This window comes from Thunnus albacares, chromosome 23, assembly GCF_914725855.1.
Source record: "Thunnus albacares chromosome 23, fThuAlb1.1, whole genome shotgun sequence".
NCBI lineage: Eukaryota > Metazoa > Chordata > Actinopteri > Scombriformes > Scombridae > Thunnus > Thunnus albacares.
This window is the reverse complement of record NC_058128.1, coordinates 8,473,805-8,498,802: the sequence shown is the minus strand read 5'-3', so window position 1 is coordinate 8,498,802 and position 24,998 is coordinate 8,473,805. Positions and strand designations below refer to the sequence as shown.

At 39.7% G+C, this 24,998-nt stretch overlaps 1 protein-coding gene and 1 long non-coding RNA gene across 10 annotated transcripts in view; one reads left to right on the top strand and one right to left on the bottom strand.

Moving 5' to 3' along the window:
- Positions 1 to 23,411, bottom strand: part of magi2a (membrane associated guanylate kinase, WW and PDZ domain containing 2a) — a 236,667-nt gene extending 213,256 nt beyond the window's left edge. For 4 of the 9 annotated variants that reach the window (XM_044342684.1, XM_044342686.1, XM_044342685.1 and 1 more), the window contains exon 1: positions 22,598 to 23,409. In XM_044342684.1, the coding sequence (XP_044198619.1) occupies positions 22,598 to 22,898 (301 nt within the window). In that variant the 5' untranslated portion in view covers positions 22,899 to 23,409. Of the gene's footprint in view, positions 1 to 22,597 lie in introns of all 9 variants that reach the window. The other 5 variants (XM_044342690.1, XM_044342693.1, XM_044342683.1 and 2 more) reach the window with 3 other exon arrangements.
- Positions 1,090 to 14,659, top strand: LOC122974767. Its single transcript, XR_006400435.1, has 3 exons — positions 1,090 to 1,102; positions 11,260 to 11,266; positions 14,572 to 14,659. It is a non-coding gene; the product is annotated as an uncharacterized LOC122974767 (long non-coding RNA).
- Positions 23,412 to 24,998: the final 1,587 nt, after the last annotated feature.

Below are 24,998 nucleotides of genomic sequence, written 5' to 3'. Positions count from 1 at the left end.
TTAACGGTCATGAAGGAGCTGGAACCACATCAAAGGCCTCCAGTGCAGTATTGTGTCCAGGCTGAAAAGGGAGGTAATAGTAAAGTGATGCCGGGCTCCAAACTGCTACAGAGAATTACTCTCGATATTTTCACCATCAGCTGGCATTTGAGTGTGTAGATGTCAGCTCGGTAATGTGCCGCTGAGTGGATCTATTTACAGTGCTGCTGGCTGATAGTGTCCTCCTAATTAATTAAACACTCACATTCTCCTTTAGAAGCCCGAACTGCAGGCTCACGGCCACCTCGCAGCAAACAAGGGTCCAATTTAACCCTGGGACCCAATTAAGTTACTGGCATTCAACCAGGAGTGTTGCCCCATTATACAGTGTAGCAAGGATGTACCAATCATCGACTGTGTATAAAGATGGACGTAGCGAGGTGTGACGTCACCCGTTGGTTTGCACTGGAGCCAGTTTGAAGTCCAGAGTTGCTGCTTATGGTTGGCGCCAACTTGTTCGTTTGGAGCCAGGACCTTCCAAATAAGGAGTGCGGGGCGTTGCCTTTCCCACTCCGGAAACACGCCCCACTATTTCGGACCGAAGCGAACACTACTCTACTGACAGAAACAAGGTTCTCCACGCATCTTCCGACAAAAAGCAGCTGAATCAGGCGCTTCTCGGTTTAGGACAGCAGACCGGACTGGGACTGGAACGGTTTGCACAATTAAAGGCTGCAAATTAATCAGTGTGCTCCAGTCCCTTTCTGTTTTTTTTGAAGACTACTCTACCGACACTTTGCGTCTCACTTTAAGGTACTTCCGCTTCATCCTCAAGCAGAGGTAGTTGCCACTTGGTACCAATTAGCAGGATTGTGATTGAGACTGATTCACAGTCAGATCATTTTCCCAATCCTGTATTTGTTTGCTTTTGGGTATGGCAGGTTTCAAAAAAAGTTACTCTGTCAAAACACTGGAACTGCACAGCAAGAGATCCACAAGCTATCTGTGGATCACACAAATTACTAATATGACAACATATGTCAGCGAGCATTGCGAGTCTTTTTTTTTTTTCAGATGTTGAACTTTTTTTATTTAAGTTTTGTGTGTATTTCAGTGACAGAAAGTGCAGCTGTCAGTTGAAAAACGTCATCTGAACTTCAGCACCTTGTTCGTGCTACAGCTGAAGAGAAGCTGTTCAAATCCCATTCAAACCCTTCACTCAGGTATCTCTATATGGATATAATAACACTATATACTAAATATAATACCTTAAGAAACAGTCAAAGGAAGGCGGTGATGAAGGCTATATTCTCCAAACACGGAGCTATTCAGCTGTCAAATATGTCAATTTTGGCAGATACTGTTAAAGGGGTGCCTGGGCAGATGGAGCAGGTGGTATGAATGAACAGTTTTCAGTCTATCTTGCACATTCAATCGCAAGCATTAGGCTCTAATGGACCCATTCTCTCCCATGCAGAAGAGAATCAAAACTACTCCGCTTTATGTCCACACAGCTACATGCAGGGTGGCTTTGCTCTTTAGCCGGGCGTCTTTTCAGGAGCGGCAAAGCTGCAGCTGACAATACACTCCCATTTGGGGGGAACCCAAACTTTGTGCCAAGTCTTTTCCTGCTTCCTGCAGCATTCTGCCACAGATACAACACAAAACACCACACGACTCCGACTCTGCATGACGTCTGGGTGTTGCACGGAGCGGATGACTACACCCACAATGTATACTGGCACAGGAAGAGAGGAGGGAAGCGGACTGAGAGAAGGTACGAAAGCAACAGAGGGAGCAGATGTAGAAAAACGAGTGCAGAGATAGAAAAGAAGCTTAGCGATGCAGCTCTCATTTGCCACGCCTAATTAGGATAACAATGGATGCTTTCAAGTTAGGATAATAGAGGCCCATCATTCATCATAATGGCTGGAAGAACGGCCTGGCCAGAGCTGAACTCATGTAGCATACGGTGTGCCACAGGAACCAGGGGAGACTCATATAGTAGTCAGTCTGTGGATTTAAGGAGCGACTAATAAAGGCATTGGACTGGAGCCAGAGGCTACTGGACAGTTTAACGAGCTCAAAGAAGAAAGTATTACAAGGGAGCTGCATTGAATTCCATCACAGCAGTCAGACTTCACTTTTTAAGAGAGGGCACTGTATATTTCTTATCTTTAACTGCATTATTACGAACCTTTTTTTAAATGACAAAACATGTTTTTTGAAGCCTACAGTGATATAGAGTATACATCAATCAGCCACAACGTTAAAACCACTGACAGATGAAGTGAATAACATTGATTATCTCGTTATAATGGCACCTGTCAAGGGAAGGGATATATTAGGCAGAAAGTGAACCGTCAGTTCTTGAAGTTAATGTGTTGGAAGCAGGAAAAATGGGCGAATGTAAGGATCTGAGCGACTTTGACAGAAGCTAAATTGTGATGGATAGATGACAGTCGGAGCATCTCCAGAACAGCAGCTCTTGTGTTATGTTCCTGGTTTGCAGTGGTCAGTATCAGGGCTGCATGATATTGGAAAAAAACTGACATTGCCATATCTTTTTTTTCCTGTGATATATATTGCAGTATGGATATATCACCAGATATATGCAGTGTGTTATTCATGTACAATTAACAATCAGAATTTTCATCATTTGGGTACCTTAAAAGTCTATCCTCTTCTAACAAACCCCCCCTTCTACTTCTACCACACTTGATTCAGCCCTCTGCCACCCCTCAAGGATTCAACTTGGACTCTTCCGCTATTGATTTCACTATGCGACTCTGACACCAGCATGGACAAGTGGAGAGAGAACAGAGTATTTGAGACGTACAAATGGACTTGTGTGTCGCGGTTGTGTTATTTAAATGTAATGTACCATTTCTAACAATGTTCTTATGTATGCTTAATCTGAATGGCTGCAGATGGTAAAACTGTCAAACTCAAACACCAAACAGATTTGCCACACTGCAAAAATTGGAGGGGAGTTGAGAGTTCAAGGTGTTGCCTTGGCCTCCAAATTACCCAGATCTCAATCCAGTCCGATCCATGGAGGCCCCACCTCGCAATTTACAGGACTTAAAGGATCTGTTGTTAACATCTCGGTGCCAGATACCTTCAGAGGTCTTGTGGAGATTGTGCCTCGATGGGTCAGAGCTGTTTTGGTGGCATGAGTTGGACCTACATAATATTAATGTTGTGGCTGATCGGTGTATGTCGCATATAATGTATCCAAAGAACATGTGATGTCCACCCTGGAGGAAAAAATATGCTGTTTGCCCCGAGTGACACGAGAATCTAAAAGAACTTGAGCGTGCTGAGAAAGCAAACAAAAGACTCATTAAATAAAGTGGGTGAAATTATGTTTTCTGGTGAGATAATGGAAAAAAAAGCTTGTTATTCAGTGCATGAACTCCGGTCAACTGCGTGCATGAATGTGTGTGTGTTAGGTAGGGGTTAATTCTAGACCGGCAACAGGAGAGTTGTAAACATTGACCTTTGAATGTAGTTCCGCTGAAAAGACGAAATTACACAAATCCTACATTTATGCCCGAGGAGTCAGTTGTAAGTCTGAGAGCGAGGCAAGAACAGGAGGAGGGTGACTGCGCCTTCAATTTTCTTTTCATTCTCCTCATTTCATTAAAGTCTGTTTTTCCCCATTGCCTTTAAATTCAAAGAAAATAATCAAAAGGAAGAATAGAATGAAAGAACGAGTTGAGGGAGTCAGAAAATGGGATGTTAATGAAGGTGGAGTGTAAACAGCGGGGCATGAGTGAAAGGAGTGAAGAACCGGGGAGTTTTTGTTAATTGTTGGAGGCAACACTTGCCGTCCCACTTCTTAAAAAGGATGTTACACTGGGACGGGAGGGAGAGAGGGCACACACTCCCCTGACCTCAGTCTAATTACTGCATACCTTGTGGTGAATAACAGTGATTCTGCAGGAACTGTGGAAGAGAGGAGGATGATGTGATGCCCTGATGGTCGCCTGGTTCCATTCGTACCTCCCTGTGGTATATAAACCGGCGCGGGATGTCGCTGCTGCCCCGGGGCAATGAGAACTTGTAGGGGGGGGGGGGAAAGTGTGTGTCTGCTCTACATTCTCCACTCTCCTCGTCTTCTCTTCACCTCTCATCGCTATCTGCTAATGCACTTTTGACTTGCCTGAAATGTAGAGATATGAGTTTTTTTTAAAAGTTAAGTAGAAACCTGGACTGAACGCAGATAGCAGCGGTAGCCCTGAGCTGGATAAGTTTTCAATCAACAGTCGGGTCTAAGTTTGGCTTTCTGCTACAAACGCCGAGCACAGAATGTCTGATTCAACCGAGCTGGAAGGATAAAGTCAAAGGGGGCATATTTTGGACAACATATTTTTGGTGTGAGTGAAGCTCCTGAAGCATAAAATCAATGTTTAAAGAAACCGAACGCAGGGGAAAAAAATAACAGCCAAGAGCCACTGGTTATTTAGAATAGAGCGCGGCCGCGGTATAGTACGGCCGAAAGCCAAAGATTCTTCTACATGTTACAGACCACCTATGCAACGAAGAGCCAAACAACTGATTTCGCATATACTGTACCACTGTCAACTTCATCAATCATTGTGTGTATGTGTCTGTTGGTAATGTTCAGTACTGTATGTCACATCTACTTGTAAAAGCAACAACTTCAGTAAAGCTTAATGAAACCATTAAACAATTTTTCAAGTTACAAAGCTTCACCCAGTGTATTGTTTGGTTTTTGTTTCTGATTTGTATAACTAAACCATTCTTTTTATTGATCCATTGATTGTTTGGCCTATAAAATGTCAGAAAATAGTGAAAAAAAAATGTCTTCCAGCAGATAATCAAATCCTAAAATGTAAGATGCAATCAGGAAAATTTGGCACTTTTTTCCTGATAAATTACAAACAATTAATCATTAATCAAAATTATTTTTTCTATTATTTTTGTGTCTCATTGTTCGACTTATCTTTCAGCACTACAGTACATTTGGGTTCGATTAGCTTGGACTAACTTTGAAGTCTGAGATATCGAAACACTCGCACATGAAAAAGAAACCGCATCACACCATGCTGTGAGTTTATAGCTTCACAGTAAAGTAAGTAGAGAGACAGAAAAATTATTAAACGCGAGGTCACACGATTAACCTTTTCCCTCCCGCGGCTTCTGGCAAGGCTGCTGGGTGGTTCATATTGGACAGTATATTCATTCCCAGCACTTCCTCCACTTCATCCTTGTTTTCTTGGATTGTGAGGGAGTTGGGGAGTATTGCCATGGCGATAAACTATCCAATCACACACTGTATCAATCCATCATATTGTCATCACTGACACGACAGTGACCTGTGACACTCTTCACGGTCGTAAAAGCGTCGTTTCTGTCGAGAGACGACCGTCAAGAGCGCCATGATTTAGATTTAGAATAAAGGCTCTGACTGCTGTAAAAGTCTGACGCATTTGACAGATTAGTAGTCCAAACACTTGCCAAATAATAAAAGATGATCTCATTGAGTGTATGCCAAGTGTGAAAGCACTTCTTACTTGCCTAAAAAAATAAGAAACTGACACATAAATTTGATCTCATTGACATCTACAGTTACATTGAACATTATCAGATCATTGCCTAAATCAGGAACAGACTTCTTGTATTCAAAATAAAAATGTGACAGTATTTTGGGTCTGACTATTCGTGCTTTCATACAGTATTTATTGGGTTTATGGGGGAGTCTTTTAGAAAAGTACTCCTGTGGTTATGATGACCAAATAACACAAAAATGAGTAGTGGGGTAGTTTGAAATCAAGTGAAACTAAATGTTATTTTACAGGACTGATTGAGTCTCTGTTTCAGTGGATTTGGTCTAGTTTGCACTTGTACTGGTACAACTTAGAGTGGCAGAAGTTTATGTTTCAACCATTTATTCATGTATTTATTTTGACCTTCCTGCTTGCTTGCTGGCTAATTTTCACTCACTGTGGTGTTGCAGCTGACTGAGGTCGATGGGAGGCAGTTGGCTGGATGTAACTGGTAGTTTCTTGGTTACTGTGACAATAAATATACTAATTATCAGCCTTACAACAAATTGTAGTCCTGTTTGTGTGTTAATTTCCTCCCCAAAACACAAATATGTGTATTTTTTTTAATCGAATCTGAAGTACAAACTGAAGTAAACAAACCCATAATTGGAAATCGTGTAGTCACATAACACAACGTCAATATTACAAAGTATCATCACTTTTCCGCAATTCTGCTTACTGTATGACATTATTGGCTATTTTTCATAAGCGGTTTCAATATAAATTGGATTCCAGATGTTAATTATCAAAAAGGCAATCAAACATTAAATCCTCAGAGTCAGCTTATTTCATTTAAGCTTCATAATTTACTCTTCAATCCATTTTTTTTTTAGAGTCATTTGAGAATCAGTCAGTTTGTCAAGTTTTCTTATGATATTCAGACAAAACCTGTTTTTGTTGTGATAATTACATAAACAAGCCAAAGCAAATGTACCGCAGAAGCATTTAAAAGCATTAATGAGAATAAAGTTCTTACTAGCAGAAAATCAGACCGAAGTGACAACTTAATCTCCTTTCAGCTTTGTCTGGTGGAGGGGAAAAAAAATAAAAGATGTATTTTCTAAATTATATGTGAACATTTTCATTATTTTTAAAGCAAATTAAACTATGCCTCATCTGTCAAACAGATAATCTTATTACCGTGTCCTCTGTTGTCTTTGAAGAGGCTTTTCATTGGAATAAAATAATCACCGTATTCAGTGAAGTGAAATCTAATGTAAATTTAAATCAGGTACGACTGAAAAGAAAGCAAAGGTAAAATTTAAAAAAAAACATGATCAGTTGAAGGATCTGGTGTTAAAGGAAGCATAAGCTGATGCCCAAAGATGTGTCGTTCATCTGACGCAGAAAACAGCACTACTATGCTTGTCAATCGAATTAAAACCAGAACAGTGTGAAAAGCAGAGTGCCAACCTTTCTCCTCTCTCCGTCTGTCAACTCTCTTTCCTTCCCTCCCTTCCTCCTTCCCCTCCTTTCTCTGCATCTACTGAGCATCAGGTGTGTCTCTCTCTCCTCTCTCCTCTCTCCTCTCTCTCTCTCTCTATCTCTCTCTCTCTCTCTCATGGCCAGGCTGTCTTTCAGAAGGTCCCTCGCTGTCTCGCTGACAGTTAGGAAAGCATGAATAATGTGCGTGAGCGCGGGGACAGACAGGCCGGGTCTCTTCATCTCCCGAACCTATTTAAACGTGCCTCTCTCGGGTTCCCGGCGGAGAGAGGAATGAAATGAGTGTGTGAATGGGGAAAGAGGGAGAGACAGAGTAAGGGAAAAGAAAAGCAAGTGCGAGACACTGCTGCATATGTAAAAAAAAAAAAAAAAAAAAAAAAAACAACCCAGGAGTGACGATGTGAGCTGGCTTAAAGCAGCTGGAGGTGACCTCGCTGCAGGCAAAACCAACAGGGAGGGGTGGGGTGGATGGAGGTTTGTAAAAGCAAGCTAAAGGCTAGTGTGAGGCTTGACAGGAATCCCAAAAGAAGAAGTCAAAGCTATCCGCAGACAATACCGGCCTCAAGGACATGAATCCTCAGTGAGAGACAGCAGAGTGAGACAGATGTGGTCAGTGCATACACTTAGGGTATGCTAATAATGTGTCTCATCATTCCTTGTAGGATCGATACTTTCTAGCAGTAAATCAGTGTCTTGTTTAGTCTTATTGCAGAATCCTTATCTGGTCAGAAACCGTTGCTCTGTCGGTTCTGGCTTGCAACTCTTGCTTCTGACACCACATGTACAGACATCACAGTTAGATCAATATATCAGGCAGACATTGTTCTTGTCTATTTTTGTTTTCTGCACTTAACCACAACATTTTTTTTTCAGCTTCCCTCATGTCTTAAAAGATAGATGTCCTTGGTTTTACTGGCTAGTTTAGGGGTCCAATCCATAGACTGCATATAAAGATGGACGTAGATGTTTGTTTGCACTGGAGCCACGTTGCCTTTCACACTCTGGAAACACGCCACGCTACCTAGGACCAAAGTGAGCTGTGCACACTTGGGCTAACATTAGCTACTTTGGCTAAATTGTGCTAACGGGGCATGTATCGTAATCAAATAACATTAAGCTTATCGAAATATTGTGACAATAGTTCGACTCAGCGCTAGCCGGGGAGAGCAGCAGATAAGCAAACTGTCAATCTCAGTGGTCGATCAACACCCACACAGCAGACATCAAAGCTATAAGTCTCCAAATCTTATTAATGAAGCAATAATTTCCAAAATGACCACCAGCACACTTATTAGATTGCCTGAATTTAGTAATTGACACCATAATGACTTGTTGGAAAAAAATATTGACTTAAGTGTTTCTAGAAAGAAGTTGATGCTTTTTAAATGGGAATCAATTGGAGCCAAAGCGAACTGTGCAGTATATTTACACTCATTAGAGTTTGTTTATGCATCTTCTTCTTCTACTGTGCTTCTTCTGAGTTCTTGGTCAGGCAACTTTTATAGTAATCAAGCCTCTTAAGATGATATATAATTGTGTAATTACACTTTTCACCACTGCCATGTACCTACGATCCTGAATATGTTGTAAGTTGTGATAACTTCCACTAAATTTGATAATATTAGATACATAAATGCCAGGCTCCTCAGGAGCTCTTCGACATTGTGAAATATCTAGCTCATGTCTTACTCGCGATGTGTCGATGGGAAATTGTAAGGTGACTTTTAAGAAAACTTCCTTTGGATTGAAATAATTTAAACTCAAGTTGCAACAGTTTTAAAGTTAAAAAGTCTGAAATTCACTACAGGCATTTACTGTTTATACATTCACAAGAAATTTCATGCTTCAGAGACACGAAAGTTTGAACTTCACTTGTGAAAGTGTCAATACCTGTATGTATTGCCATTAAAATTTACATCTAATAATACATGTTATTTGTTGCTGTCTTCGTCTTAACTCACGTGCAGCAAATGTTTTTTGTGTTTGTAATTAGTTCTCTTTAAGTACAGCCACAAAGTATCTGTTGCCACACCTAAATGAGCTGCAAACATGTATTCAATAATTGTTAAACTATATTATGAACTCAGCCGGATCCGGTGGACTTAAGCGTAACAAGTGTTGTGCCTTGCTCAAGGTAAGCAATGTGTCTTTTGTCATTCCTCGCCCACCGTTTAACGAACCCAAGGAGCCTTAAAAAATCCATCTCGGTCCAAACCTAATCCACTCAGAAACACACATACCGAGATGGTTACAAATGCAAACACTCTCTCTCTCTCTCTCACGCACACACACACACACACACACTCATCCATGTAGAATAAGAAGACAAGACAATTTGATCCTTGCCAAGAGATAGGCGGGGAAGGACAGACCAACCACCGAGGCTCTCAGAAAGGCTTTAATCGCTCTGTATTGATTGTTCCCCCTTTTTGGTGAATCAGCAACAACTAGTGTGGGCTGAGGAGTTTGCTTAATATTCCCTTCTCTCTGTGAGCAGGTCAGCCAATTTCACCCTCCCAAATGCCTTCGCTCCAAAATATCCCATTTAGTTCTCATTTATATTCATACCACTGGCAGTTTGAGGGTGTAGAAATATTAACTTTTTCCAACATGAAATATGAAATCTTACAATATCTCTCTCTCTATAAAATCTTATGGAACCCAGGGGGTGCACCTAAAAAAATTTGCAAGTTGCACAACAGCAATCCATAGCCACTTTGTGATTCATCACAGCTTCACAACCACAAACTGATGTTTGCTCTTGCTTCATCATCTTGCCTACCGGGCAGCTATAGGTCTGGACTATTCCTATTTGGGACTTTGATTGGTTTTTGATAGAGAGGAGGCCAGAGAGAGGCTGAAAACAAGACTGCAAGAAAAAAAACCACTGACTAAAGATGACAGCATTGATTTGTTGCAAAGATAAGAAGAATCGCCTTATCTCTGGGACGAAGTTGGTGTCATTGAAACTTGTTGAAAAAAAGCACCACAAGGAGATATTTAATGACAAACGAGCATTCCTGTAAAACAAAAATGACACATCCCAGGAGTCTATGTGAAACTATGTACATATACAGTACACAGCAAATAAATAACTTACTAAACAGTGCTTAAAATACGCTACATACACGCTAACAGCTTATAAGTGTCAATGTCAGTTACAAAAACATCAGCTAAAAGGATACAAGCTCTAGCAAAACAGAGAAGTACTACACTGGCTTTGCCTATTATTCATTCAAATTCACAGCTTCTCACTGCAAAAAACAGCTTTGGTAATTATCGGATTGCCAAAATCATCAATCATCACGATACACAAGCTCTCTCTTCCACCACCTCTCCCATCTGCGCAGGTAAACAGTCGTCCTCCTGACAAGGCTTAAAAGTGTGGCCGTCGTGTGAATAGTGCCGCTATTCAGACAGAGTGGGTGAGTTTGATATGCATCCCTAAAAAACATGAATGAGAAGTTTAATCCTCCTTCATTTCACACACCAACAATGCCAGAACCATTAGTTCAAAATTACTTTGAATTAAATATGTTGAGCCATCTGGAGAGTTTTTCACATAATAAAATATAACACCTGTTTTTAATCAGAGAATCTGCCTAAGTGTTGAAACGACTTGTTAATTAACGTATTAGTCGTACAGCAGGAAATTAACTTAACTAGTTTAATTTATTACCATTTCTAAGTTAAAATACTTCAACAAATAGCATGAGAATGAGAGACAGAAGCAAACCATTTTGTGCTGTATCTTAAAGCCATGGGCAGATGGTTGTGTGGGCAGTGTTTTGTTAGCACTGGTATTGAACAGTAAGAACGACAACAGCATCTAAACAGAGTGACATTTGCTGGTATGTTAACATGCTGTTTAATGAGCTGCAGCTGAGCAACTAATTAGCTATCTAGCCTGCTAACAGAAGTTAGCGGAGCACTTTTCCCCAGTGAACGTTTGTTCGGTGGCCTGTTCAACAAGCTAAGGTGCAGGACAAGACGTGTGTTCATGTTTGCAAGTCAGATAAGAAGGAGACTTTAGCAGGAAAGCTAATGTGGGTTGTTGTTCAAAGTCTGTGGCTCTTGTCTTGTGTAGCAGGATGCAATCAGGCTCAGTGTGACCGTCGCTCTGCCTATGATGGAGTGTTAACATTACTGCTTTCGACGGACAACTAAGTAGATGAATGATGAATGCAAAGATAGGGGGAACCATCATGAAACCAAAAATATAAAATATAAATTGGTTTCTGATTTCTTTTTCTCAAAGGAGAACACAGGTGAAGTGAGTTATAGAGCAAATATGTATGCTGTAGAAGACGAAAACCAGGCAAGGCTATAGGGATGGTCCAGACTGAAATATCTCAACAACTATCAAAAGGATTGTCAAGAATTGTTGCATATTCATGGTCCCCAGAAGAATAATCCTACATGCTTTGGAGTTCCCCTGAATTTTCTTTTAGTGCCACCATGAGGGTGACATATGTGGAATTGGGTGAAATGTCTCGACAAGTTTTGGATGGGCAGACATGAAATAAGGTGCTCATTCATGTTCCCCCCAGGATGAATTACAATAACTCTTTATGACCAAATACCTGCAAAGCTAATAACTTTTCTACTTTATGTTTAGTGCTAATCGGCAAATGTTAGCATGCTTACATGCTAAGCTAAGATGGTGAACATTATGCCTGCTTAACACCAGCAGGTCATCATTAAGCTCAAAGCACTGCTGTGCCTATGTACAGCCTAAAAGAACTGTTAGCATGGCTGTAGACTCTTGTTTTAACAATTGATCAAACAAAATAAGACCTTTGAAGACATAATTTGGGTTATGCCAACATCTGATGGCCATTTGTCGTTATTTTTAGATATTTTACAGACTAAATGATGAATTACTTCAACCAATTTTAATACCGAATTATTCAATAAAGAAAATAATTGTTAAATGCAGCCATTGATCCAGCTGTAAGTAGCTTTAAATTTAAACCCAGCATGAAGAGCAGATCCTTGCACACATCAAGTGCGCTTAAACAGTATAACAAAGGTTACATACTGTATGTTTGGCTCATATGCGACGAGCCGTAGTAGTAGGTCCATTCATTAAAGCTTTTTAAATGGACAAAGCAACCGAGAGCTGCTTACTTTACGAAAATAGCAACCTGAATGACATACTGTACATTCACTTAAATAAACCTGGGCGGTCACACAAAGAACACAGACAAAAGGGAGGATTAGTCAGTCGCCTTGAGAGAAACAGAAATGGACTCCAAAACAAATATGTGCACAGGGTCTCTCATTCATCTACAATTTGATATAATTAAACCGTAAAGGGCTCCTTTCTGTTTTTTTCTGTTTCTTTATGCTCTTTGGCAGCTCCAGACACCATTCATTTATAGAAACTTAGATAATGGAGAAGGTCATAAAAGAGTTATTTCATCCTCTTTCACTGTTTAAAGGGAAAAATTGCACTTTACTTCCAATGAAGAGACAGTTTTATTGATTGCTTTAAACATCTAGTTAATCTTAATTCAATGCCACATAAGCACAAATAAGCACAAGCACCTCACAACACACCTCACAAGTACAGTATACACACACACATAAAAGTTTGCACCCTTCCCATTTCTCCTCCATCCTTGGAATACTTCCACTTGCCACAACAGATGGCTGATGTTGACAAGGAGGGAAAGACAGTTATGTGTGTGAGTAAGCTTGTGTGTGTGTGTGTGTGTGCGTGTGTGCCATCATTACCTTTCCCCAGAGGTGAGCCTGGCAGTCAGACAGTGTAACAGAGGCAACGACAACAGGATCTCTCCACCAAACCTCTGTCAAGCATGATTGGACAGCATGTGGTAAGTGGTGCTCGGGCCCCGGGGATGTAGTGATACACACACACACACACACACACAGACATTGGAGAATAGCAGCAGCTCTTTAAGCGTGTGTCTGTGTGTGTATCGCACTTTCTGTGCTGCATTTGCTGGTGCAACTTAACACTCTCAATGGGACCCTGACAAGAAGACAGATGAGTCTGACTGCACTGAGAATCATTGCCGCACTCCCACGCAACAGTGTGTGTCTGACTCAACACAAATTCTCGGGGATTGCCCTGTCCCATCTTTCAAACCCCCAACGGACCGGTGACCAGTCCGAACTCATCATCACTCACATCAGTCATTCCATTACTTGGGCACGGTCCATTGATTAGATAGTGTCATAACATACTGGTTTTCCCTTGAGCTGTACTGGATAACGTGTGCAGTGCTGTCTTATGAATTGTTCTTTTGTTGTATGGGTTTTTATGCTGGGAATTCCTGTCTGCAAAACAGTTTCATCTTTGATTGCAGTAAGGCTGACCTTAACCTTGCTGACACTAGCTTAGGGTGTATAAATGACTGCATATCTGCTCTAATATAGGACTTCCAGCTATACAGCATGCAGTTCACAAGACAGTGACTCAACCATCGTATGAACATTATTAGTAAGATGTTCAAAGAAGACGAGAGACATCATTATGCAAGTGCTGAGGTCATGTACTGTATTCGTGACTTGAGAGAAGAGCAAGAACGTGTAATGTCACGATTCTTCTTTTAATCCAAAACAGGGCTACAACAGAGAAGACAATCTCCACTAATAAATATTCTGTGGGTTATTTGGTCACTGCACAGAAATGAAATGAAATGGCAAAAAGGTAGTTGAGTGCACATGCGAAAATCCCAAAGTGGGACAGATGCTGTATACAAAGATCAGTGCAATAAAATGGATCCGGACTTTCTTTATTAGATTAGTTTTATTGGACAAGTTTCAACCAAATTCTCAGGCAAGCACCGGTTTTGGTTGAAACGTCAACAATAAAGCCAGTTTAAATCTTATAAAGCAGGTCTGACTCCAGTACACAGATACCACACATACCAGCAAAACTTAACAGCATTAAAGCAAAATACAAAACTGTTTCTTGGTAAGGAAGAGGCAAGACTGAGCTAGAACATAAAAAAAGGCGTCTTGGTGGTACACCAGGGCAAGAATTGCCGTGGATGCCCCAAAGTTTGGCCATAATGCCCCTTCTAAAATTAACTACCCACATGGCCAGTTTGGCATGCCCTGTTTTGAACTGGCTGTTGTGCCCTTAAAAGAAAGTTTTGGATTTCCTCATTTAAAACTACATGCAATGCAGCAAATAAGCAGACTCAACATTTCCCAGTGTCTCTGTCATCAGGCTGGACATCAACAGTAGCGCAAGATTTCTCCCACTTCCACAAATATATGTGTAACATTAACACAAACATTAACAGCTAACCCGCTAGCTAACATTAGCTAACAGTTATGTGATAAGCACAAGCAGCTAAAACACTGTACAGTGTAAGTATTGATACACGTTGCATTTTAAAGTTTACCAGTCACACACTCTCCTACCAGTCTCTTGGAAGCATTCACAAATGATTTTCTCCATTTATAAGACTGCTGTGACACCCGTCTGTGAAAGTGGTATCTGGCAGCTTGACATATTCCATTTCTGCAGTAGAGATGTCTGAAGACACTTTGGACTCATTTTCACTCTTCATGAATTTATTTCCTCCGTCGCAAGTTACACAAGCCTTCAGGAACTCCTGCAGGTTAAACTGGACTGACAAAACACTTTTAGGATTGACTGACTTTAACACACTCACTAACAACAGACTTTAAGACACCCACTAGCCTAGCAACATTAACGCTACAAATAATAATAATAAACTTAGTACTGTTTTTCTGACTCCTAATTGTTGATTAAATACTGTTTTGTCTTCACACAGTATAATTATCATTTATTGTTATTGCACCATTGGTTTTGCTCCACATTTTGGTTGCGTCCCAATACATTTGTATTTATAAAAGGTCAAAGTGGCCTTTGCCCTAAAAATGACTTAATTCCAGGCCTGGTACATATTACATTACTGTAAAACACTGGGTTTGCATATTGTGTGGGAAATTTGTCACATGTGATCATTCCCCTCTATGTCTCTCCCACTGTTTCCTGCCTCCACTGTCAGTTATAAATTGAAAAGCACACCCACGCAAAAAATAAACATACATAGGATATAAGAGTCTTCTTTTTTCTTTTGCTCAGGAAGTTTCTAGTTGCACTTTAAGTTTAATACATTTCAGATGTTTGCAATCTGAACATATCATGTGTATTACCAGGTATGGCTTCATAACAAAGCTCCCAACATGGGTTGAACTCAGTTTTGACAAGGCTCGACTTTGGGATGAAAGGGTGGTTAACATGCAGGTTTACAATGGTCATTAAAAAATATTTTAAGGGTTACTGTGACTTTAGTAAACCACAAATTCCACTCTTCTCAATTCCAGAGATACTGAAAATGATTGCAGTGTAGGTTATTGCATTAAATTCTCAAAAGGTGACCACATAAAGAAAAGAAATCCTTCATCAGGCTGCCATGTGTGATCTTTGGTGTAAACTTTGTAGTGACCACTTTTAATGAACCCAAGTCCAAAACTTATCATGTTGGAATGTTACTGTAACTAGCTAGAAAAGTCAGTCAATGACAATGTTATCATGCTAATGCTTAGTAGCTATGTCTACCATGTTCATCAACCTGGTTAGTGTCTTAGCTTGCTAACATGGGCTAATTAGCACTAAACACAAAGTACAGCTGAGGCTGATCAGAATGTCGTTAGTTTTGCAGGTATTTTGCCATAAAATTTAACCTGATGATGGTGTAAGATGAAAAGTGAGACGATCCCCAAAGTCTGACTCTGGACTATGAATGTCTGTACAAAACTTTATAGCAATCCATTCAGTAAGTCAAGATATTTTTCTCTGGACCAAAGTATTGGACCTGCAGACTGCCATCCCTAGAGCCGCACTGTTAGCTTTTTAAAATTGGAAAGGTACTGTAACACTTACTGCCATTTCTGCCTAGCTAAAGCTCCCCGTTGCTCAGGCTGCTGTAATGACTTTCCCCAACACCAGCTAACACCCAGCGAGCACACTGATTGCCTATGGCTAACCTGGAAGAGTCTGCTCGTACCTACACCTAACACCACTCAGCGAGGCTCAATCAGAATACACTTCTCAGCTCTAGAGCACAACTACAGTAAGAGCTACAGCAGCGGCGAAAGATGTAGTGACAGCCTCCGTAGCTGGCTGCATTAATCCTTCACTGGAGCTGAAATAGGAAACAGAACTGTTGCAATTGAGTGCGAGTATGCGTGCGAGATAGATGGTGGAAAAGGGTCAAGGGGTACGAAGCAAAACTGATTCATCTGAAGGCTTCGGCAACATTATTTAGGAATTCATAAACCAATTACGCTCAGTGAAAGGTACGCAAACAAAGAGAAGGTCAGTGTTTGCTCTTCATGCAGATTATCTAAGGTTAAGAGATTCATTAATTTGCATGTCATTGAAAACATATCACTGAACGAAAAAAGACATACAGATTTCCCTCTACTAAAATGCGGCTTTTATTAACTTCAAGGTTGATAGCTTCAGCCAATCGCAACAGGTTTCATCACATATCACAGCAGCTTTATGGCAACGTACAGTAACAACAAGAGAGGTTCACTTTATTGTCTGGCAGCTGTTTGATAAAGTCAAATAAAATAGAAACTACATACAGATGTTGGCACTTTGGACCAAGTTAGCAGTAAAATAACACACCTGCTCTTATAAATAGATGCTTGAAAAGGCCACGTGTAGCCTATAGCTAGTGACGACAAGTAGTTCAAATATTTTCATGACTAAAACCTCAAGCAGTCACAATCGCCACAGCCTCTGTCTATGTGGATTATATGACTGTCGACCAAATTCATCTCAGCAGATTGAAGTTACAGATTCTTATGACAGTGGGTCCAGGCAAGATTCTCCTCTGTCCACCTACACATGGCCAAAGTTCAGAGCGACACACCAGAACATGCATCTCCAAGACGTATTCAAACTGTTTCACCGTGATCTTGTCCCTCACATAAAAAGGGGAAAATGTCTTAAATTTGCATTGCGGTGGATGTCGATATTAGTGATGCAACAAATTTTGCCAGCTCTGTTTAAAAAGGCCTTAAAACTAAGGGAAGAGCAAATTATTTTTTAAGGCTCATGATTTATTTGCTTTTTACAAACTTGCATGTGTAAGCAAGTGGCTGAGACACAAGCAGTAATATTCCCATACTTGCCTGCGTACTTTGTGTTTGCCTGGAGGATTAAAAAAGTACATTCACTGGACTACAAATAAGGGAAACACCAACACCAGAATATCTTCATTTACAATGTCCTATTTTGCTCACGAAAAACATAACGTCAACACTTTTCTATGCTGTTAATGTTAAAATTGCAGTTGAAAATTGCAGTAGTTTCCTTCCACTTTCCACCACTGTTGTTGTCCTTAGTTCCATTCATGGTCTTAATTGCATCTTGTAGGTATGTCTTGTTTAGAGCAGCAACTATTATTCAATTAATCGATCGACAGAAAATATCATAAATAATATTTATTTATAAAACTATTTTGATAATCAATCATTTCAGTCATTTTTCAAGCAAAAGTACCAAAAATTCTCCTGCTCCAGCTTCTTAAATGTGAGCATTTTCTGTTTTTCTTTGACATATGTAACAGTCAATGGAATATCTTAAAATCCTCGACTGTTTGTCAGACAAAACAAGCAAATTGAAGACATCCCCACGGGCCATTGGCAACATGGCAACAAAATGACATATTTGCATTTAAGGGTGTCAATTGCAAACGTGCACTAACAATCTGAGGGAAACTCAGAATACTACAAATCCACCAATCTGACTTTTCTGTCCCAATATCATAATATTATGATACACTAATCTGCTGATACCAAATACCAACCCAATGCCAGTGTTCTCTTTATCCCAAATTTATAATCTGTATACCTTTTATGTAAGGTAACAAACAGCCATGTATGCAAACAAGTATATCAATGCTTTAACTGTGACTGTTACTGAAATCAATTCTACAGTGGCCACAGCAGCCACAGGAAGTAGTCTCAGTCCCATCCTTGAATTATCCATAATGTCTAACTCTAATGAGAATTCACTTACATACCCATCAGCGTTTTGTAGAGATCCTAATTATGTCCTACAGGGGAGGTCTGATTGCTGTGGCAATCTAATCTAATCCTCGCCTTGGAGACTAATAAAACAGCTAATACTGTATGTGAGCATGTGTGTGAGTGTAAAATGAGATAGAGTCGTGGCATTTCAGACGTCATGAAAAATATCCCAATATCCAGAGGTATCCCAAGAGAAAGGGACAGCAAAGAGTTGTGACATTAGTGAAGCATTGGACCACTGCAAAGGAGAACTTGATGTATTATTCAAAAAGGCCATGAGCAACCTTTGGAGATCGACCATGCATGTAAACTGGTCAGTGACCCCGTTCCTTGACCGGAAGCTAAAAAAGGAACAACAAAGCAAAATTTATGGCCGTTTCATTGGTGTGTAGCTGGTCCATTTTAAACTGAAAGGTTTTATGTTTGAAGGCTGGTGTTTTGTCTACTTACAGTGGCTCCTGCTAATAAAGGACAAAGTAGAAGCTACGGAAAATTACATCCTCAAAGGATGGTAGGTAAATTCATTTTACCACCACAAAAGGCTCATTTTCAGATTGGTAAAATTGGAAACAGGCAGAAGTTTGACATGCAAGAAGTCCAGAAGTTTTAGTCCTTACAAGTGCACAGCTGAACACGTTTTTCTCTCAAGTAACCCCGGTTCAATTCAACACTCATATCAGGCACCTGTGAGCGAAGGTTTCGTTTCCTGCCAAGTTTGACAAAACCTTCGCCTAACATCGAGCACACAGGTGATGTAAACAAACGCTGCTCCGAATATAAAAGAGTGAGACCCGGTCATTATCGCTGGATGTTATTTTATCCTTGAGTATTATTTGTGCGGATAAATGCAACAGTTTTTCAAGTACACCCAATACTGACTGAGAAAATTACATTTTTTTCTGCTTACTGTGATAAGGTCTAACAGTTCTAACAAAACCCGATATTTATCTAAATTTTTTCTTACCAAACCAAAAAAGCTGAGTGGAAAAACAACATTAAGACCGAACAACATGGAGAAAAACCTCAGTTGAAAAAACAATTTAACCTTCAGGAAGTCTTGAGTAATAGTCACTAACAGTAATTTATGTAGAAGAAGTTAGAAGCTGGTGCAAATCTCCATTTGAACATTTTTGATGTGACTTTCATCTATGTTGTTGGGATTATAAGAGAAGGATGGGTCAGTGTTGTCATACACACACTTGAAAGTGGCTTGAGGACAATCATTGTAACTAATGATCATTTTCATTATCGATTAATCTTCTAATTATATTCTAATTGATTCATTATTTCCTTTATGAAAATAAATGGTGAGAAACGTCCATCATAATTTCCAAGAACCCAAGGTGATTTCTTCAGATTCCCCGTTTAATCCCACTATCGGTCTACAACCCAAAGATATTCTGTTTTCTACCATAAGACTAAGAAAAACAGGAAATCCTCTAATTTGAATACCTGGAACCAGAAAATGTTTGCATTCTTTGCTTGAAACATGACTGAGACTTCAGCTCTACCGATATTCTCAGAGTTTTAATGTGTTTTTGCAGTTATGATAGACCGGTTATTTAGTTATTGACAGTAAAGTCTGAGAAAAAAGAAAGATCAGACCCACCCGTTATATGACGGCACCCAGCTATGTTTTCCATATTATTTAAGTACTATAAACAACAATTTTTAAAGGGGAAGTATCATGCCCATTTCCAGGTCTATCTTTATATTCTGGGGCTCTACTGGTATATCTTTGTATGATTTATAGTTCAAAAAAATCCTTATTTATCTTATCCTGGCCCTTTACGCAGCCCCTCAATTCAGCCTCTGTCTGAAACAGGCCGTTTGAGCTTCTGTCTCTTTAAGGCCCCGCCCCCATCCCGATGAGCCCACTCTGTTCTGATTGGTTAGCTCCCGGAAGCTGTGTCTCAGCTGACATCCGCAGTATAAGTCGTTCTTTACTTGAAATGGAAACTCTTCAAATACATCCATACACTTTCAAGCCAAAATAAGATCCGAAATATGCGAGCGGACAATGTGAACAACCTTAGCGACAACCTTAGCAACAAAGGCTACAAAATGGATGGCTGTTTAAGGGCATGTGCAAACAATCTGATGTCACCACGAAGAGGAAGTTGACGTAACTAAGTGTTCATAGCAGCCTGAAACCCTGCATTTCTACATACATTCACCTAAAGTGTTGGAACTTTGATCATATTTAACATAGACTTTCGGCATTATAACAGTTTAAAAATAACAGAAAAATCACAAATAGCACGATACGTCCGATTTATCTACCCACTCATTATTAAAACATGAGACTACAATATAGCAGAACGAGTGGACAGTCCTGGCTTTCTATGATAATGCTGTGCACTTAATTGAAGCTCTCTCTCTCTCTCTCCTTCAATAAGGAATCTGTTGAAACAGACTGTAAGTGTTTGATGTGCCTCTGCTGACAGTAAAAATATCTGTGACTGAACACACTGCTGTAAGGACACTGCAAAATAAATAAATAAATAAATAAAAATGTTTTCTCGCATAATATTTACTTAATGCACATTTCAATCATATTACAAACAACTTGACACTAAAAACATCCAATCGAGCAAACACGAGCTGAGCAGCGGGGGGAGAATATCAATCACTTCAGCAATCACTGGGGGATATAAATATTTCATGAAAAAAAGAAACACATTAGTTTGATATGGGCTTGGCTGCCTTTTGAATAAATCCTTGGTGTGATGCTCAAACACACACACACACACACACACATATATATACAAACGCACACACTAAGACTTTGATCCAAAGCCTCTTACAGGGTTTTGTAGATTTTTTACCCCAAAATGAGACCACAGATCCCCCTCTCTCAGCTCACAATGCAAGACACCAGTGTCATTAGCTGCCAAGGATCAAAGACACAGACGGCCAGAGAAGTGAGGCCGGGACGTGTAAGAGTTTCACGTCCAGTGGACAAAGTTGACAAGCAGAAACTTCATCAGCTGGGGTTAAGCAAATTTACACAGCTTTTTAAAAAAGAATATTAGCGTCAACACGGGTGTCCTGGGCACAGCTTGTGTTGCAATTCAAAGTTTTCTCCGACAGCTGTGAAGTCATCGGACAGCACAATATTGGCTTCATATCCTTCCAGTGAAACCACAGCACTCACTTAGGCAATCCACTGCACTTCCCGGTAGAAAACCTCCGCTATAACATTCCTGAGGTGACTTCTGTGTCTGTTGCGGTCAATAATAAGCTTACAGTGACCTTATCATACTTTATGTTTACTCATTTTCCATGACGCTACCATAATGTTGAAATAGGGACTTGAGGATTTGCTCTAATATTTGTACAATATCCTTTCCAAATCCAATTTGGTCCACTCAATGTGGCACTAATTGGATAATAAATATTGCATACTTAAATGTCTGCTTTGCAAAAAAAAAAAAAATTAATAATAATAATAATATGTGATTCAAAGGTCAAACAGCAAATGTAGTGTAATTTTCTCCATCAAGAAAGAAAGCAAACTTGTAACCTCAAGTAGTCTGGAGGTTACACTTGGGCTGATGCCACATCCGAAAAATTCTACATCTACTGCTGCAACTAATGGTTATTCATTATTAATCAATTAAAGATTGATTGGCTATTATTTTCTAAATGAAACTATGAATCATTTGGTCATTAAAATGACTGAAAATAGTGAAAATATCCATTACAATTTTCCAGAACTCAAGATAATGTATTCAAATTTCTTATATTGGCTAACTAATTGTGATTTATTGTAAAGGGGCGAAGAAAATCTGCCAAAATGACAATTCATTGATACATAATACTGTTATTTCTAGTGGCCATGCATGTTTATAATAGTGTGCTGTACTTTATTTTTGTTTTATTTCCTATTATGCATGTGAAACAAACAGACGTGGCTTGTGATAAAATATCTGAGAGGAGTCAATAACAACAAATGCAATCTAATCTGATCTAATCCCATGTTTATTACCAGGCTGTTGGATATTCTATTCTCTTAACCTGTGGCTGCATGACATTTAGAAATATTACAGTGAGTCCATCATCATTATGGTGTTGTATATTTGTTATTATGAGTTATCTACTAGGCTGAAACCCATTCAAGATCAATACTTTTACAGGTAACACTCTGGAATGTGTGTTTTCTGACTGCCTCAAATGTAACACACCCCCTTATTGGCCAAACTACAGTACACACACATAGCAACAGGACCTGCCAACACAACCAAAACACGTCTAAAACACCATTTTACAACAACGGCTGTGCAGAAAATGAGAATATCTGAGTACAGAACACTTGTAACAACAAAAAACACCCGCAAAAGTTCATTTTCTTCACCTAGTTTGCTCAAAGCATCGAGCAATAGCCTTGAGACTCAGTTTTGGGAGACAATAGCAATGCTGTCAAAACACAAAAGCGTGCTAAAAAAAAAAAAAAAAAAAAGCTAACGGTTTTCCCAAAAAAGGAGAGAGAGAAAAAAAGCAAGATATACGGGAAAGTTGGTGTGAAAGCTGAAAAACCTCACCTTGTTTGACACACTTGAGTCGGACGGGGTCTTTGCTGTGTTTGACCACAGCATGGACGTCCCTGGTGGTGAGTCCAGCCACCGGGGTATCATTGACTTCCAGCAGGAGTTCATCCTGGCAGAGTTTGCCGCTGTGGCAGACCGCTCTGCCCGGGAGAAGCTCGCCGATAACCGGGAACTGTCCATTCTCTGCGCCGCCCTTCAACTCCAGCCCGAGCTCCCCCTCCTCATTCCTGCAAAGGACACTCTCATGGACTTTGTTAGTCCAGTGGTTCTTCCTCTTCTTCAGGCTTTTGGACATGGCTCAAACAAGGGGGGAGAGAAAAAAAAAATCACATGAGTGCGGCCGTGGAGGAAGTTTCAACGCTGTCTGAAGTCTCCGCAGTGTCACCGTTAACACTGTAATGTGTCCACTTTCAACAGTAGACGCCAGTTGTTGTATCCATGTCAGCGCACACACTTCACACGCACAGCAGCTGGATCATCAGTCTGCCTTTGCAATAACTGAGAGCTGCTCAACTTGTGCTGCCTTCAGGGGCTGTCTCAAAGATCGGAATTGACAGGTTTAATAGTAGTAACTTTGTTTATGTAGCACTTTTTTTTAACGTGCATACGTAAAATAGAGTAAAGTAATGAAAGTCGTGGGGAAAAAAAGACAAAGAGTTAGCTAACAAAGAAATTATTAGAGGTGCAATTACAAATATTCAATTCATTTTTTATTTATATAGCGCTAAATCACGATAGAAGTTATCTCGGCACTTTACATATAGAGCAGGTCAAGACCGTGCTCTTTCATTTACAACATTCCCCCCGTGAGCAGGCACTTTTTTACATATGAATGTAAAAAAATATAAAAATGAATGAATCAAACAAACCAAAAGTAAATAAATGAGTAGAAATCAAAAATAAAAACAGAAATAAAAGCTTTTGAAACAAGAATTAAAAGCAGCTTAATACAAGTGTGTTTTGAGGAGTGATTTAAAATGTGGCACCGATTCGTTTAGTGTATGCAAACGATTAAATGAATCGGTACAACAGAATTTAGGGGAAACTGTGAGATTGAGTCATTAGAAAAAGCATTAAAGCCATTCAACAACTCACAACTAATAAAATGCATAAATAAATTACATATATTTCTAAAAAGTCAAAATTTGATGTGGCAATTAGGGTTGGGGTCATAGTTTTATCAGCTGACCAACAAATTGTAATGACATCAATTATAACTTTTTATATCATTATATATGTATACCATATAAAACCTCACTCCCTTTTATAAACTTGTTTTTTCAGTTTCACATTTAATTGCCTTTTGGCCTGTGCTACAGCCAATAAATGCACCAGTTAAATAAATAAACAGATCAATATAGATTTACATTATTATACATTTTGTAACTTTTACTGCATCACACATTTGTTTTCTGCAGGTTTATTTCTCAAATCAAACCTAAATGTACCGTGGACAGGCGTTTACAACTTTCAAACTTCAAAGTTTAGAAGTTTACGAGGAGCACATGAAGGCAGCATCCAGCTTCAACCAACCCAACTGACCCGGATGTGAAGGCTGGAGGAGGAGGAGGAGGAGGAGAAGGAGGAGGAGGAGGAGGAAAGGCTTTTCCCAAATCCAGCTTTCCATGGAAAAAAAAAAGGAAAAAAGAAAGAGACGCAGAGTAGCGGTGTTTCCACTGACATGGCAGCTGAGCAGCAATAATCAGGGTTTTTCATACCACAAATATGTCTCTTCTTTTTGACATTTGCTTACCGACAGTTTGACAAAGAAGCGAGAAACTATCAGACTATAACACTTAACCTAGTAACACTTATATGAGCCTGTTAGCTGTTAGACTTCAGTAAGAGCAACTCATATTGCTTTTTTCCAGCCGCAGTATCATTCCTTTCCCCTTGAAAGTGGGACTACATCAATTACAGTGTATTTCTGGTGGGACAAGGAGCTACAGAGGTCACTTGTTTTAAATACTTTCTAACCAGAACACTCTTTAAAACACATTTTCATTATTATTGTTTATAAAAACATCTATCCCCAGGTGAACTTGACAGCTTTTAAAGATTTTATTTCCTTTAACACCTTCAAGGTCTTTGGTGAATAAAGTGTTTTATGAAACACTTTCAAGGGCGGCGAGTATTTCTATTTCTCCCCTTTAATGATTTTCAGATTTCAGAAGCATATTTTGTTCCCTGTGTAGCTCTAACAGCATTTGTGATACACATATACTCAGTCGGCTTACTGTAATAGTTTTGTCATGCGCTATAGAAGATATGGCACTAAAAGGAAAATCCGCCGGTGTTTATCTCAAACTAGAGGAAAGAGACATAAAGCAAATGGAGAATTGACTGTATAATCCATCTTCAAACAAATGTGTGTTGTGGGTTTTTTTCCATGTTT